The 16,394-nt window shown below is 39.4% G+C and overlaps 2 protein-coding genes and 1 pseudogene across 15 annotated transcripts in view; 2 read left to right on the forward strand and 1 right to left on the reverse strand.

The window, feature by feature from the left end:
- Window positions 1-13,361, reverse strand: part of OIP5 (Opa interacting protein 5) — a 13,679-nt gene extending 318 nt beyond the window's left edge. The window contains exons 1-5 of one of the 3 annotated variants that reach the window (XM_081507697.1): window positions 13,007-13,361; window positions 12,727-12,793; window positions 10,209-10,331; window positions 7,884-7,965; window positions 488-3,399 (exon numbers count right to left, since the gene is read on the reverse strand). In XM_081507697.1, the coding sequence (XP_081363823.1) occupies window positions 3,304-3,399; window positions 7,884-7,965; window positions 10,209-10,331; window positions 12,727-12,793; window positions 13,007-13,328 (690 nt within the window). In that variant the 5' untranslated portion in view covers window positions 13,329-13,361 and the 3' untranslated portion in view covers window positions 488-3,303. Of the gene's footprint in view, window positions 1-487; window positions 3,400-7,883; window positions 7,966-10,208; window positions 10,332-12,726; window positions 12,794-13,006 lie in introns of those variants that run through there. The other 2 variants (XM_081507696.1, XM_081507698.1) reach the window with 2 other exon arrangements.
- On the forward strand, window positions 2,677-3,401 carry LOC145512949 (translation machinery-associated protein 7 pseudogene; annotated as a pseudogene). Its single transcript, XR_014058931.1, has one exon. The product of XR_014058931.1 is annotated as a translation machinery-associated protein 7 pseudogene (transcript).
- An 86-nt stretch (window positions 13,362-13,447) lies between the features above and the next one.
- NUSAP1 (nucleolar and spindle associated protein 1) overlaps window positions 13,448-16,394 on the forward strand; it is a 28,798-nt gene continuing 25,851 nt past the window's right edge. For 9 of the 11 annotated variants that reach the window (XM_081507681.1, XM_081507682.1, XM_081507689.1 and 6 more), the window contains exon 1: window positions 13,631-13,801. In XM_081507681.1, coding sequence (XP_081363807.1) covers window positions 13,709-13,801 — 93 coding nt within the window. In that variant the 5' untranslated portion in view covers window positions 13,631-13,708. Of the gene's footprint in view, window positions 13,527-13,630; window positions 13,802-16,394 lie in introns of those variants that run through there. The other 2 variants (XM_081507685.1, XM_081507686.1) reach the window with 1 other exon arrangement.

The following is a 16,394-nucleotide window of genomic DNA, read 5'->3' on the forward strand; positions in this document are numbered from 1 at the left end:
AAATACATGAGCTAAGTTCAGTAATGATAAAATTATTGCAGATAATCCATCCTATCTGAAATATATAAAACATTTAAGACGCTTTTATATTTAACTTTAAAAAGTTAAATAAAGAGTTTTTAACACTAAGAGATACCTCGTAGGTTCAGGGGAAAGGAGTTATTTCAAATTTAAGAAAGATGTTACAAGCTTCCTTGAGATTTGGCTGTTAACAAATGAACAAAAGCCATGTGGTTTTTGTGATGTGGAGTTAACAAACATTGAGATGGTTTCTGCCATTAATTGAGGAGCTTGAAAGTGTACAACTTGGGAACCTTCAATATGCAATTTTTTTGTTCTTACAAGTACATGGATTTTTTTTTTTTTTTTTTACTTTTTGGGTGCACCACGCATGCGGGATCTTAGTTCCCCAACCAGGGGTTGAACCCATGTCCCCCACAGTGGAAGCACAGAGTCATAACCACTGGACCACCAGGGAAGTCTTAAGTACATGGAATTTTGAAAATACTTTTATTCAACATATATACAATGCTAAGTGATCTTTACAGAGTCTATTAATATCAGCCAGTCATTGATGTTAGACTTCCCAGAGGAGCTCTACACCACTAAGGCTTGTTTAAAAGTCAGTCATTTGTGAGTATCAATACAACATTTAAATCATAAAAGGCTTAATATCAAAATTGTAAATGAACATGCCCTTTGACTCTGTTCCACTTTAGGAATCACTCCTACAGAAGTACCTGGACAGATATGCAAAGACATGTACAAGGGTCCAGTATAGGAATGGTTAAATTCTGATGCATTCATATGACTGAATCATATGTAAGTAATTGGTGAGGCCTGGTATAGAAAGCTGTGACATGCTATACAAGCAGGTTGCAGAATAATGCGAAAAATATTACTGCCTATTATGTCTGTCCACATAAAGTTATAATAATTAGCATTTATTGAGCATTTACTATTAAGCACTACTCTTAATTACATTAGATGTATTCAGTAACTCATTTAATCCTCCCTGTAGCCCTAGTTAGCTTTTAAACCCTATTTTAAAAGAAGAGTTGAATTCTTCAAGCTCATGGCTAATAAGTACCCAAGCCACAATTTGAATCCAAATCATTTGGCTCCCAGATTGCTCTACTGTGCCTCTCAAAAATATAAGGGAGAGTGTACTTTACCCTTTACTTTGACACACATCTACTATATCTGACTTTGATTCTAGAGTAAACATGTGATTTGTATTTGGGAAAAAAATTTAAAGTCAGCCATCTTAATTAGATGTCAAGTTCAACCATTTAATTTTCCATTGAAAGTTTACCAAAACAGCAAATCCAAAGTTAAGGAAAATAGCTACATAAGAGTTTAATTTAGATAAAATATGTTGAGGTGGACATACCCATACACAGTACAAACCCCAGGATGATTCAATAGAGACTGTTACTGGGTCTTATTCTTTAGGACTAGAGCTTTTCTGGTACCATTTGTTGCCAGAGGCTTCCTCCTTACTTAACCAAATTTTGCAAACTGTAAAGCATAAAGCAAGTCAGAATTTTCTCTCAAATATTTTTAAAGGAAAATATCCTTTATGCAGTCAAAAAGGGAAATAACTTGCTATTAAATACACTAGCCACGTCTGAACCATGTTACCCTGTCTGCACACCACCCCTTGGCTGTATCATCTCTTCACTGTACTAGTGCCAGCCCCTCTAGGTCTGCTTGCTGCCCTCTCACCCATTCTTCACAGGACAATCATAATGAGATTCTGAAAAAGAAAATTTGATCCTGTCATAGGCTTCCTCCTTTAAAATTCTTCCAAGAGCTTTTCATTGTTGTTGGGTTAAAAACAAACATCCTTCAGGAGGCCAATAAGGCTCTGCAGCCTCTGGTTTCTGGACACTATTAAAACTCCTACATGCCTTTTTAAGGGCCTCACAGGGCCTTCATATAAGCCTTTCCCGCTATCAGCTTATTAACTCCTACTAATCTTTCAGACCACTGCTGAAACACTTCCACAGAAAGACCTTCCCTGACCCCCAAACCAGGTCAGTTACCTGCTATATGTGTTTATTTCTCTATGTCCCTTTTCTTCAAAACCCTACTACAGTTGTAATTTTAAATGCCTTCATGTGGTTATTTGAATGTCCATCTCTAACTAGATTATAAGCTCCAAAGACACAGAAGAGCGGTTTTAGCTTATTTCCAGCAGCTAGCATAATATTTTATAGCTATTTATTAAATGAATAATATGATAAACTATTGAACCACAGTGCTACATAAAGCAAAATAATGAGAAAATAGCATTCGGTGAATATTTGGTGTTTTTATCATTCCTTTCATTACTCTCCTGTTAATTTCATTACTATCCTGTTATTACTATTCCTTTTCAGTTTACAACTGAAAAAGATAAATATATATTATGGAGTTAACTTGTTGAACATTACCTACAGAATATGTATGTACCTGTATTTCATGTAAAAAAAAAAAGATTTCTCTATTCATATGACAATTGCTGCATGTAGGAATAATAGTTAATTAACAGAAGTACAACGCTATTTTCAGGCCAATCATGCATCTTTAGATCAGAGCATTCATGGGACATTGGCTCTTAGTTCTTAAATTTGCAATCAGAATGTTTTCAGGCTTCCAGTGGCAGGGTCTGGGGAAGGGGCAGCGGGCACCATGTCGGGCTGCGAAGGTGGCAAGAAGAAGCCCCTGAAGCAGCCCAAGAAGCAAGCCAAGGAGATGGATGAGGAAGAAGATAAGGCATTCAAGCATAAGCAGGAGAAGCAGAAGAAACTCGAGGAGCTAAAAGCAAAGGCCGTGGGGAAAGGCCCCCTGGCCACCGGTGTAATTAAGAAATCTGGGGATAGTAAGCTGTTCCTTGTGCCTGAGGCAATGATGACCCTTAGTTGCATTCCTGTTTAAACACCTGGATTCCCTGCCATAATATCTGTTGCCACCTATAGCTAGAATGAAGTGTTGTCTTGAAACCTATTGTACATTTAAGAATAAACTTTTGTTAAAAACAAAAGAATGTTTTCAAAAATAAATATTATGAAATTGATAAGAAGCCAAATAGCTTTTTGATAAGAAGACAAATAGCTATGAAACCTGGACAGAAGTTTCCTGTTTCTCATCTTCTAGAAACAGCTTCACAAATCACTTGGAAAATCATTCTAGAGGTAAACATAATAAACCACAGTTCCTATCCATTCTTGAAGTTGATGTTTCTTGAGAAGTGATCAAACAGCACCTGTTGAAGACAGCAATAAGGCCTGCCTCTGATACTCAACCTCTGATTCTGAATTAGTTTGTTAGCTTGGACTGGTCAGGAGGCAGTTCCTTCAGAATTTCCATGAGTGAATTTAAGCGAGTATGTGTTAACATTATCTTCTCTTTCAGCTGGGAAGAGAAATATAGATATCAGGGCATCTTAAATTTAACTTTCAATCTGATTCTAGAAGCCACTTCAGATTAAAACTAGTGATTGGGAACTGGCAATATTACAACACATTTCATAAGTACATTTGTTCTATTTATGAAAGAACTTTATACAACAAACCTAGAGCACAGTAAGGTGACAGATACAAAGTTTCTTGTGAAAAAAGACTGATGCTGAGCATTGCTACTTCTGGTCTCCTTCCTTCCTAGCCCTTATCACCAGGTTAGTGTTAACTCTGAAACTTGGGAAGACAAGAATAAAGTGTGATCAGAAACCTTGTGGAGACTGAAGCATTAATCAGTCTTTCCCTCTTTTTTCCAGCAGCAAGAATTTTTTAAATTCTTGTTCACAGGGGACTTCTCTGGTTCAGTGGTTAAGACGCCACCCTCCCAACGCAGGGGCTGCTGGTTCAATCCCTGGTCAGGGAACCAAGATCCCACATGCCACATGGCCAAAAAAAAAACCAAAAAAACTGATAGAACTGTGCTTTGCGTGTAGCAAGATAAAATAAATATTAAAAAAAAAAAAATTCTTGTTCACAGTAACAAATGTCTGTCTTTAATTGCTAATGGCCTTCAAAAGTAGCTCTGGTTGTCAGGTTAGCACAGATGTTTCTGGTAGATGATTTTCAGTAGTTTTTTTTTTCCAGCTTAGAATAGCCATATCTAAAACCAAACTTAGTGGTGTTACTCAGTTGCATGAAGTTATCATGGATAAGTCTTAGTAAAAAAAAAACAAAAACACCCAACTTACTTCTGACATAGCACAAATCTACTTTTTATGATCCAAGATACAAGAATACTCAAAATACATCGGGAAGTTTTGCTTAAGCAGGTCACTGTAGAGTCCATTAATCTTATTTGGGTGCCTTTGGACATAATGAATCATTTTTGTTACTTTGAAGATTTTTTTTTTCAGCCTTTAGTGTTCAACATTTTTGCTGTGTATTGGGTATAGTTCTCTCTGCATTTATCTTACCTGGGTTTATTGAGGTCTTAGACATGTAAATTGTTTTTTATCAAATTCAGGAAGTTTTTAACCATTATTTCCTTGAACATTTTTTCTTTTTCTTTTTCCTCTCCCTTTTGTACTCCCATTACCAAAGCATATTTAGGCATGCTTTATGGTATCCAACAAATCTCTTAAGCTAGGTTATTTTCCTTCATTCTTTTTTTCTCTCTTCTTCAGATTGCGAATCTCACCAATCTGTCTCCAAGTTTGCTGATTCTCCAGTCAACTCAAATCTGTTGCTGAGCTGCTCTACTGAAATTTTCATTTCAGTTATTTATTGCACTTTACAATTCCAGGATTTCCATTTAGGTTGTTTTTTTCTCTTTAGGAACATCCTCTATTTAATGAGACACTCATCAGACCTTCCTTTACTTCTTATTAAGTCTTTTTAAAAAAAGTTTTATTTATTTTTGGCTGTGCTGGGTCTTCTTGCTGCACGGGCTTTCCCCTAGCTGCAGAGAGCAGGGGCTACTTCTCTAGTTGTAGTACACAGGTTTCTCACTGCGGTGGCTTCTTTTGTTGCAGAGCATGGGCTCTAGGGTGCACAGGCTTCAGTAGTTGTGGCACACAGGCTTAGTTGCTCCACAGCATGTGAAATCTTACCAGACCAGGGACTGAACCTGCGTCTCCTGCATTGGCAGGCAGATTCTTCACCACTGAGCCACCAGGGAAGCCCCATACCTTCCTTTACTTGTTTAAGCATGGTTTCCTTTAGCTTTTTGCACATATTTTTAGGGCTTCCCTGCTCAGTGGCAAAGAATCCACCTGCCAATACGATCCCCTGGAGAAAAAAATGGCGACCCACTCCAGTATTCTTGCCAGGGAAATCTCATGGACAGAGGAACCTGGTGGGCTAGAATCCATGGGGTTGCAAAAGAGTGGGACACAACTTAGCAACTAAAAACAACAACATATTTTTAATTGCTGCTTTGAAGGCTTTGTTTGTCAAGTCTCAACATCTAGGCCTTTTCAAACAGTTTTTGATGCCTTTATTTTATCCTGTGTATGGGTCATGTTTTTTTTGCACATCTCCTAATTTTTTATTGAAAACCAGACATTTTTATTTTTGGCTGTGCTGGGTCTTTGCTGCCACAGGGAGGCTTTCTCTAGTTGCGGTGAGCCAGTTGTGGTGCGTGGGCTTCTCACTGCTGTGGCTTCTCTTGTTGCAGAGCTCCGGCTCTAGAGCATGAGACTTCAGTAGTTGTGCACAGGCTCTAGAGTGCTTGGGCTTCAGTAGTTGTGGCACAAGGGCTTAGCTGCCTTGCAGCATGTAGGATCTTCCCAAACCAGGGACCTTACCCACATCCCCTGCATTGGCAGGCAGATTCCATTACACCAGGGAATTCCCGAAAAACAAACATTTCAGATAATATATTGTAGCAACTTGGGATATTAAACACCTGCCTATCTCTATCCAGATGGCTCAGTGGGTGAAGAATCCTGTGACGCAGATGTGGGTTCAATCCCTTGGTTGGGAAGATCCTCGGGAGAAGGGAATGGCAACCCACTCCAGTATTCTTGCCTGGAGAATCTCATAGAGAGTGGAGCCTGGTGGGCTACAGTGGAGCCGGACAAGACTGATCTATTTTGACAGTGCCCTGGGACATAAATTGCTCCATAGCTAATCCAGTTAAAATCAAACCCATTTGTATGGGAAGTCTTTAAGGCCAGTCTTTTGTTCTAACCCCAGAGGGCTCTTCTTAGCTGTCTGTTTCCCTGAGTCTCTTATAAATTTCTAACTTGACTAAGGTTTAGCTTTTTGTTCACATGGACTACCAGAGTCTTAATTACTCACCAACAAAATCTCCATTGTTTTGGGCAGCATCCTTAGATTTGAATATGCCCGTACTCTTCCAAATAAAGTTAAATCTCTGGAAGAGATTCACAGCTCCTTTTTTTTAAATAATCTGCCTTTTAATATGGGCTCTCAAGCTGGGGTGGAGATAGTGTCTCTCAGAATAACACCTCTGCTTTACCAGCAGGGTCCTGGACAGAGGTACCTTCTGGTCTTTTCTGCTTGCCTCTGTCAGCATGAAGTGTCTGCCTTACAAGCAAGCTGGGGCAAGGGATTCAGTAGACTAGCACTTTTAGCCTACTGTGGCTTTGGCAGAACTTGCAGACTACAAATGCCTGTTCTTGCCTACAATAGAGCTTCTAATGAGAAATGCTGATAGCTAGCCTGCCCCTCCTGGGAAGATACCACAGCCCGAAGCTGAGAGCTAGGGGAAAAGGATCCCCATGTTCTTGGCTATATCTGCCCAGATGAAGTCTCCCTCCCTCTGAGCTGGAGGTGCAGGGGAGGGAGGGAGGGAGCAGATTGTGGCTCTAACGCCACAGGCTTTCACTGCTCTTACCAAGGTTTCGTAGACTTTCTTAAATATCTCTTCATTTGCTTTATTCCTTGAAGAAAATTTCCACAGACTTAAGGTAGCTATTTTCTTTGTCATTTTCTTCAATTATGGCAGTTTTGTTGGGGAGGGGGTCCATGGAGTTACTCAGGCCATTTCAGAAGTTATCTCCCATACAAATTATTTCTAATCACAGTATTTATTGATCCTGCTCACCAACTCAGTTGCTCAGAATAAGGTTTGGCAAACTATGGACTGCAGGGTAGCCTGCTGCCCATCTGTTTTAATAAAGTTTTATTCCAAGAAAAATATATCCATATTTTATATATTGTCTATGGCTGGTTTTGCACTACAATAGCAGAATTGAAAAGTAGAGACTTCATGGTTGAGCTTAAGATATTTGTCATCTGCTCCTTTACAGAAAGTTTGCCAATTCCTGGCTTAGAACATGGTTTCATAAGCTTAGTTAACTGTGCAAAAAAGAAAAACAAAACAAAACACTGTTGTCCTAGCCTAGAAAGTACTTAAACGCTGAAAAATAAATGCCCTGGTTACTAAATGTATAATTACCAAGGAATAAACTATTAAGAGTGCTAAAAACAAAACCAACAGTAAATTCTAAGGTGGTTCTTCTGAGGGTAGTAAAGTAACAGCCAAATTTCTATTTAGAATGAGTCAGCAAGCTACCAAAACAAACCTGCTTTCTTCAACTCAAAACCATCAAACACTAGTAAAACCTATTTAAATAAGAATCCTTAATAACGGTTTTCAACACTCTTTCCTCCGAGATATCTAAGCATAAGGTGCTTGCAAAGAGGTCAAATTTATGAAGGATGACAGTCCATACCCAGCACAGAAAGGAAGAATAGTAATGTGGAGCTCAGCAGCTCTCCACCTCCTCCTGAACCAAACCTGACAATACGGCTTCACTATTTTGCTTTGTATCACAGATTCAATAAGGAATGCCAAACCAAGTATAAAGAATTATTAGAGTATCCACCATTTCACTATCCCTAAATTCATGGGTACAGATTATCAGGAACTGTCTGTATTAAAGAAAACACACAACCACAATGAAAATTTACCTCTGCAACCTTTTCTGGTAGAGGGACGATGTGGATATCCATCTCAGATGCATTTACTATGGCTTTTGTTTTTAAGAGGTAACTAGATAGAAAGCATAAGGAGAAAACATTAGTACCATACCACACTTATGATGATCAAGGAAACAAACTTGCAATACCTGTCAAGCAAAAATTGCCTTCTTCCTGATACCCATTTCTAGATTCATAATGTATTTCGTAGGAAAAACATTCTCAATTACCAAGTCAGCAGAGACACCCTATGCCTCATCTCAACCCTTTCCAGCCCAGAATCCACTAGTCAAAATTATCCCAGTTCAAACTAAAGCCAGAAAACCAGGGTCACATGAATAACTCATGTAAAGAGTGTAGGCCTCACACACCACCAGTAGACTGTGTAGCACAGTTAGAAGGAAAGTAATCACATTGTGACAAATACTGTTGGTTGCCTACCCAACAGCCATTCCTCAAGGCTTTCTTGCTAACAGAACCCAGATTTTGTTTAGGGCAGCAGTGTGCCCAGTCCTAAGAGATGAATCAAACTGTTCTAGGCTAACTGTGAAAATCTTATTCCCTACTGTCACATAGTTGCTTTCCCAGCTTAAGGGACCTAGTCCCTGCATTCCCACACTTTCCATATCCTTTTCCTTCCATTTCTGGATGCTACTATTTATGGATGTGATGCTTAACACCTGCAGCATCCAAGAGAAAAAGGCCATGAGAACCAGAGATGCTAACCCACAGCTCTGTCATGGCTGAGCTACTAGGACAATCCTGGAGTAGCCGACTGTCCCACCCTGTTCTTAAAGCCACTCTTAGGTTTTCTGTTACTAGCAACCAAATTCATTCCAACACCCACAGACATAGACATATCACAGTCCCAGACTCAGGCTACTATACTTTCCTAATTTCTTTTTTTTTAATTTTTATTATTTTTATGTTATATTGGACTATTGTTGATTAACAATGTTGTGTTGGTGTACAGCAAAGTGATTTAGTTATACATGTATCTAGTCTTCCTGATTTCTACTTAATCAAAGAGAATATATTGACCTTTGAGTCCAGCTCATTTTAAAGACTAAGACATTACTTAAAATCAGTAATGTTTTTTCAAATTTATATTAAAATTTTTTGTCACTAAAAGCTTACTTCCCTAAGCAAAAACTCAATTACACCTGTGCTAAAGTAATTCCTTATAACTGTTTCTAAAAAAGATTTGAGGTTATTGATAGCATACATTTAGAGATACTTTTCCTCATCTCTTTAAACCTAATTCTAAATAAATAAAAATTATTTAGGAATGAACTAGAAAATGAAAGAAATCCCAATCCATCTCAAGAACATATTTTCTATTGAAAATCTACACTGAAGAACCTCATGATAAAAGGGTTTATCAAAGCGCATTAAAAAGAGAAGAAGGAAATTTCTGTTTTCTCTTTTATGAATGGAAAAACAGGCTTTGGAGTTAAGACATGGACTCAAATCTCAGCTCCTCCACATCTCCAAGCCCATTTTCTTAAAAACACATTAAAGGAAGCATAGCACCTGGTCATCAATGGCTGTTTTTGTTTTTAATGATAATGAAAAGACTTTGGTGGATGTTTCAATTTGTTGAAATAACAGAAAAACTCAACAAAAAGTAGAATTTATAATTAGAAATATAAGAAATATCTAATTCATAAGAAGCACCAACCAATAGGGAACTTTTTATGACTTTATAAGGCCACATGATAATTATTTTTTACTTTTCTTTGTTTATCTGCTTCATTCTTTTTCTGCATACAAAATTTCTCTGCATTTACACACACAACATATAAAATATCTATCCCAAACCTAGAGCTTTTACTTCCCCACTGCAGCTCCTGTACCATCTACAGATGACCAATGTCTTTATGCCTTTATTTCAAATTCTTAGAGTAAAAAAGCCTGATTGGCTTAGCTTAGGTTAGGTCTGTTCCTAATCCCATCACCTGGGAATAGTATCACATAGGATACAGATATGGCCACAAGGTCCTACACTGTGGGAGGCAAACAGAGGCTGGGCACAAACTTGAAAAGTGTCTATCACAGCATTATTTTGCAAAAACTTACCTTCCAAAGTTCCTGGAATGAAAGAATATCCTCACAGTATGATTATTAACACATAGTATTATTATGAGACATTTACAATAGTCATATATTATGAGACTATATTTTGGTCCCATTGCCATCTTTTTTTGTAAGAGCAGTACACCACCTGGCTTTAGCATCTTCTCTAATACAAACATTCTGCCTTTTCTGGAAAATGTTTTAAAATTTATTTGCTGAAGAAAATCTAAGTCTACTTACCATACCATTTTGTCACTGGAAAGGCAGAAGTGGCCTCTCAAGGCAGCCAGGGCAGCATGGGTAGAATATAGGTGGAAACCAATGGGAATCTCACAGGAACTACAGAATAAAAGGTTGTAAGTGCTGGAGGAAATAAAAAAACAGGATATGAGTAAGAAAGAAAATCAGAGAACAAATACAAAATAATGTCTCGACTCATTCCTAAAAGCTAGACTATAATAGGAATGAGACTGAAGAAATGTCACATTCAAGAAAGGTTAATTACACCCTAGATTACAGAGAACTTTGTGAATTCTAGCTACAAAAGCAATCACAGATACACAACTGTCACTTCACTAAAGTAATTTATATCTGAAAAGCAAAAAAAGAGCTAACCAATCAGATTAACATTTAAACATATAAAACTAGACATAACCATATAAATTAGCCACTATTAAGCCAATTTTCAGTTGAAGTAAAACAGTCAAGTTGACTAGGGCTTATTAAGCAACTTAGAATGCAAATTAGGATTTTTTTGCAGATGTAACAAAAAAAATTTACCCAGACAAAATGAAAAAGAAACAAATTGTATGATCCTAGCAAGGCATCTACTTTATTTTCCTTTATCCTCTAAAAGATAAGGAATCAAGAAATGTGGTTTTAGTTCTATTTAAACCATTTGAGTAACTAATTTACCTTATTTGCTAGCATATAAGACAAATCTAAATATTACAAAGAAATGTTTTAAGAAAAAATTAACTGTCTTGCATGTACTAAAATCGATTTAGAGTGGTTCGATGAGGGAAAAATTATTTGTATAAACAATATACTATGCAGTAAAACAGTACTAATAAAGTATAATAACTGCATGGCTAAAAATAAACAAATTCATGTCAACGGACACTAAACAAGACCAAGGAACAAATGCACTAAACTTACTGGTAAATGAAGTCCCACACTACACACACAATACTGTATTTTTGGAACTCACATCTTTGGCTTATGGGTCTCAGGCCTGTGGACTTGGACTAGAACTAAAAACCTTTGGCCTTCCTGTGTCTCCAGCTTGTCAACCATGGTTCTTGGGATTTCTCACCCTCCATAATCGAGTGAACCAATTCCTGACAATAAATCTCTTCTTGCTGAGCCCCATGGCTCTCCTTATTTCAAAAACATATAAATACATCGAACTTTATCTCCAGTGTTTTAGAAACCATCTAGATCTGTACTGTCTATAAGAATGCAAGCCACGTAAGTAGTTTTATATCTTCTATTAATTAGTCTTGCTTAAAAAAAAGGGTAAAAGTAACAAGTGAAATTAGTTTTAATATATTTTATGCACCCAATATTCAAAGACATCATTTCAACATGTAATCAAGGGAATTCCCTGGGGGTCCAGTGGTTAAGATTGGGCACTTTCACTGCCCGGGCCCCAGATTTGATCCCTGGTCTGGGAATTCAGACCCCACAAGTTGCACAGTTTGGCCAAAAACAAACAAAAAAACGAGGTCAACAACAGCAAAACCCATGTAATCAATATTTCTAAATTATTCAATGTTTTGGACTAAGTTTTCAAAATCTTAAGTGTATTTTGCACTCAGCATATTTCAGTTCAGAATGGCCACCATTTTAAGTGCTCAGTAGCCACCGTGTGACAAGTTGCTATCGTACTGGACAGCACAGATCTAGCTAGATGTATTTCTCTCTAAGAAGATATTCAAAGAGCTTCTGCCTTGGGCCCCAAATGAACCAATGCCAAGCAGGCCACCACTCCTTCCGTTTCCTTTGGGTGGGAAGACACTCCTGGAAGGATAAGGAGTATCTTTCAGCTGGGAAAGAGGAGCTACAGAAGTCTTCCTGGTTACTGAGTACAGCAACTAAGAATTCCTAAACGTACTCTATTTAACACTAAAATTGGACCAAACAGTGGTCAAAATGAATTGTCTTGCTGTTAAAATCAACGCTGAAAATTGAGGAGCTCTGTACTGAATTCACTGAGTACTTTGTTGTCACTTTTAAATCACAGTACAGACTCGATGCAAAGTTCACCAGGCAGTATTCAAGGACATAACTTTCAACCTGTTTTTCTCCAGGTTCCTAGGTTACAGCAGAATTAGTCCTGCTGTAGTTTATTACAAATTCCAGGTTTAATGCAAGTGTGTAAGTCCTAGTTATGTCAAAGGATTGTAGTTTATAAAAAGTGATTTTCACTATACACTTAAAAATAATTTTCTCCTTTTTTCCCCTCCTAGACATAATTTTCTTAAATTCACTTCACTTGTACAACCCACGAGGTAAATGTGGCCCTCAGAAGATCTTAAAACCTTTACACAAATATCTTTTCCATTTCATTAAAACATCAAGTTCGTACAAGACCATCAGGTAAACGGAGCATCCTTCAAATACACTGTATGAATGGAACAGACTTTTCTCCTAGTGGAAGATAGGAAAAAACTTCTCGTCCAAGTCGGTTCCACGCACTTCAACCTCAATAAGTCAGGGAACAACTAGAGACAGTTACGGAATTTTCAGTACGTACCTGCCTTTGAGCGAACCTTCAATGCCAACTAGGAACGGAGCCTCCAAAACTACATTATTTGTGACTCCTAGAAAGCAAACACAGGTCAGAATGACTACCTGTGAGTCACTGAAAGGAAAAGCCTCTCCCAGCCAGAAAGGCTCATCGTGGCCACGAATATCATAAAAAGTTATTCGCCCCCTACTCCTGGCAAAGGAGTTAATTTCCTTCCAAATTTTCATCCCGCTTTCCTCCCAGCCGGCTTTCAGTCACCCAGTGAGAAGGCGCCGCGCTCACTCACTGGAGAAGACCACGGCCCCGAGGGACCGCGACAGGTCCCAGGCGAGGTGCACAGAGTCAGCGAGCACGGCGTGGCACTGCGCGCACTGGAATACGGCGCACCTCTCGGGCTCCAGCCATCGCGGCAGCCGCGGGCGGGACGGCAGCTTCTCCAGCCCCAACCCTGCGGGGCCGAGCGGCGAAGACCCTTTCACCACCTGCGTGTCCCACTCCATGGAAGTCGTAAAAGAAGCTTCATCAATCGCCTTCTTAGCCCCATCACAGAAGTCACCCCGTGGCTGCTTTGCAATTCCAGAGGTATGCCTCCGCGGCCGAGCAGCCATCTTCCTGCAACCGGCGCCACCGTTTCAAAGACTATTCAGGCCCCGCCCCAAGTTCGTTTCCTGCGTCCTCATTGGACAACATGAACCGGGGGCTCTGCCGCGCACTTTGTTGCCTGGACACACTGTTTGGCGCCTAGGTGTTGAGGAGGTGTGGAGGAGATCATGGGTCAGGTGGAAAGGAAGTCAACCATCCTATTGGTCAGTACCAGAAGACCCCGCCTTTGACGCATTTTTAACCAATGGAAGTTCAGCTTACGTAATTTAAACTCTCTATAAATATCGGTTTGGTCAACACTTAAAGAGTGGCGCCAGAGCGTTGAGCGGCGCTTTTGGGAGCCAAGTACGGGACCTCTGCGTGGTTGCCTGGATTGCAGTTCGCCATGATCGTTCCCTCCCTGGAGGAGCTGAACTCCTTCAAGTACAGTGACCTGCAGAACTTGGCCAAGAGTCTGGGCCTCCGGGCCAACCTGAGGGTACGGGACCGGTGACGAGGGGATAGGATATGCGGCTTCTTGGAGACGCTGTGGGAGGCGACCGAGCGGGAATTTCGAGGGCTGAGGCGACTGTCCCGGCCCTGGGGCGGTAGATGTTGGTTCACCCAAGGGTCCAAGTAACTGTGCAAACCCGAGAGGGTGTCAAAGTTTTCACCTTTGTTGAGGCTGACTCTTACAGGGACTCAGAAAGACCCCCGCCTCCAAAATTGTTTGCTTTGGTTTTATTGGGAGTACTCTGATATTTATCAGGCCATCCGTTAGGAAACGCAGGCCCTTTAGAAAACTAAAGGAATGCTGCGTCTAAATACCAGTTAATAGGCAGTCGCGAAAAACTCCAAACAGCTAACACTTGTATAAATTGCCTTTGCTTCTGGAAAACTCCAAACAGCTAACAGTTCTGTAAATTGTAACAGGTCCCAAAATTTCCTGCTACTTGAATGGAGGACCTGGAAGAAAGGATGATTTTTAGGGGACCTCCCCCATGGATAAGTTTTTATAACTCAGCTCTGATTCAGTAGGATCGTTCGTCTATTGGTCATTGTTGTGGTAGTGTTCTATTCAAAACCGATGAGGTCTTTGACTCTGATACTGCCAAACGTTTGGGGGAAAATGTTCTATTTGGGATTGGATGTACATATTGTTCTGTATATTTAGTGGAGTTTCTATGGAGATTTATTCTGCAAGCTGTAGTATTTAAACTGAGTGAATGTTTAGATCAGTCCTCACAGATATTTTAAGTGGAATTTAACTTAATTAATTAATTAAAATAATCAGTACCTAGGTACCAGTTGGGGCTGAATGATAAAGAACTATCTCTGGAGATGTTTCTGAGCTGTAGTATTAATATTTAATGGCTTCCCAATACTTCATAAACAGAGTCTTAATTATTTAGTTTAAGTCCCTTTCATTTTTTTTACAGTCTGGCTGGAATCTTTTATCCAAGGCAGCAGCATCCAGACCGCTGCGTGAACACTTGGCACCTTTGTCCATCTTTCTGCCTTTGCTAATTCTGACCCTTTGGCCTCAGATCCTTTTCTCTCTCCTTTATCTGCATTCCCTTGGCCACAGGTCCACCGCCCCACTAATCCCAGGAACCCTCCACACCTTTAAGGCAGTGTAATTTCAAATACTTTTTCTGAACTCTTGCAGGCTTCCACCTTGCACTCTAGTTATTTGTATAGCTATGTTCTCTTCTCTACTGAATGTTAAGTGCCTTGAACAGAGATCTCATCTATCCACCTTGGAAGTCTTTATAGCACTAAGTGCAGTACGTTTTATTTGGGATGTGTTGGATTGTTATTCAGAACTACGATTTACAATCATTTCTTGTCAGTGCTAGAGTAATGCACCAGAGGGTAGTTCTTTTGACAAGAGTTATTATGGAGGTTTCCTACTTGAGTTTGGAGCTCTGGCTAACATTAAGGCCCCATAACTTTTTGGATCTCTGAAGAGCTATTGCAAGTTCGACCTTTTTCTGAAAGTTTCACCTATGTTTTTCTCATAACCAACTGCAGCCAGTTTCTCCTTTTAAAATCTAACTTCCACACCGTCAACAGTGTTCTTTTCTTTTTATGAATTTATTTTATTCACGTATAGTTGATTTACAGTGTTGTGTTAATTTCTGCTGTACAGCAAAGTGACTCATTTATACGTATATATATATGTATGTATGTATATACTTTTCCATTATAGTTTACCACAGGATATTGAATATACTTTCCTGTGCTATACAGTACCACCTTGTTGGGTATACATTCTATATATAATAGTGAGATACTACTCCTAATAGTGAGGCAAAAGGAAGGGACAGTTACTAAGATTTATTGTACAACCACTGGTCCTTTTCTCACTATTACAAGCTTAGCTTATAAAGACTTCTGCTCTTTCCACTTTATTGCAGCTCCCTTCCCTCACCTGGCAAAACTCCACAACTGGTTAAACCCAGCTATGTGCTTAATCCTTGCTTGTACTAACCAGCTGACCCTGGCTGGAGAAGATCATCTAACTTTGTTCGCTGTGCTTAATTTAAATGTGACCATGAATTTAACTTATGATTTATTTGATTCTCTTACATGTCTTTGGTAGTCATTAATTTTCCCATTATTAAGGATAATTATTTCCAAACTCCTTACCTCAAATTGGCTCCCTTCCAACACTTGATGACTTCTCTTAGGTCATGGAAAAACAGATGCAGTCAAGCTGAGAATTACCTCATCTTTCCATCCCCGGACCCACCTGTTATATGTTATAGTAAAAGGCTGTGCCTAAGAGCAGCCTGGCCATTTGTGCTAGAGATCCCATTGCCCTCTCTGGGGCTACAATTCGTGCAATTATTTCTCTCTGCTACATCAGTTTCTCTTATTCTGCTGGCTCATTTCCATAATGTGCACAATCACATTTTATGTTAATTTTTTATTTATTTTTACTTTTGTCTGCGCTGGAGTCTTCATTGCTGCTCACCAACTTTCTCTAGTTGTGGTGAGCAGGGGCTACTCTCTGGTGGCAGTGCATGGGCTTCCCATTGCAGTGGCTTCTCATTGTGGAGCATAGGCTCTAGGGCACACAGGCTTCA

Source organism: Giraffa tippelskirchi, chromosome 7, assembly GCF_054371585.1.
Source record: "Giraffa tippelskirchi isolate mGirTip1 chromosome 7, T2T-mGirTip1v1.2.pri, whole genome shotgun sequence".
NCBI lineage: Eukaryota > Metazoa > Chordata > Mammalia > Artiodactyla > Giraffidae > Giraffa > Giraffa tippelskirchi.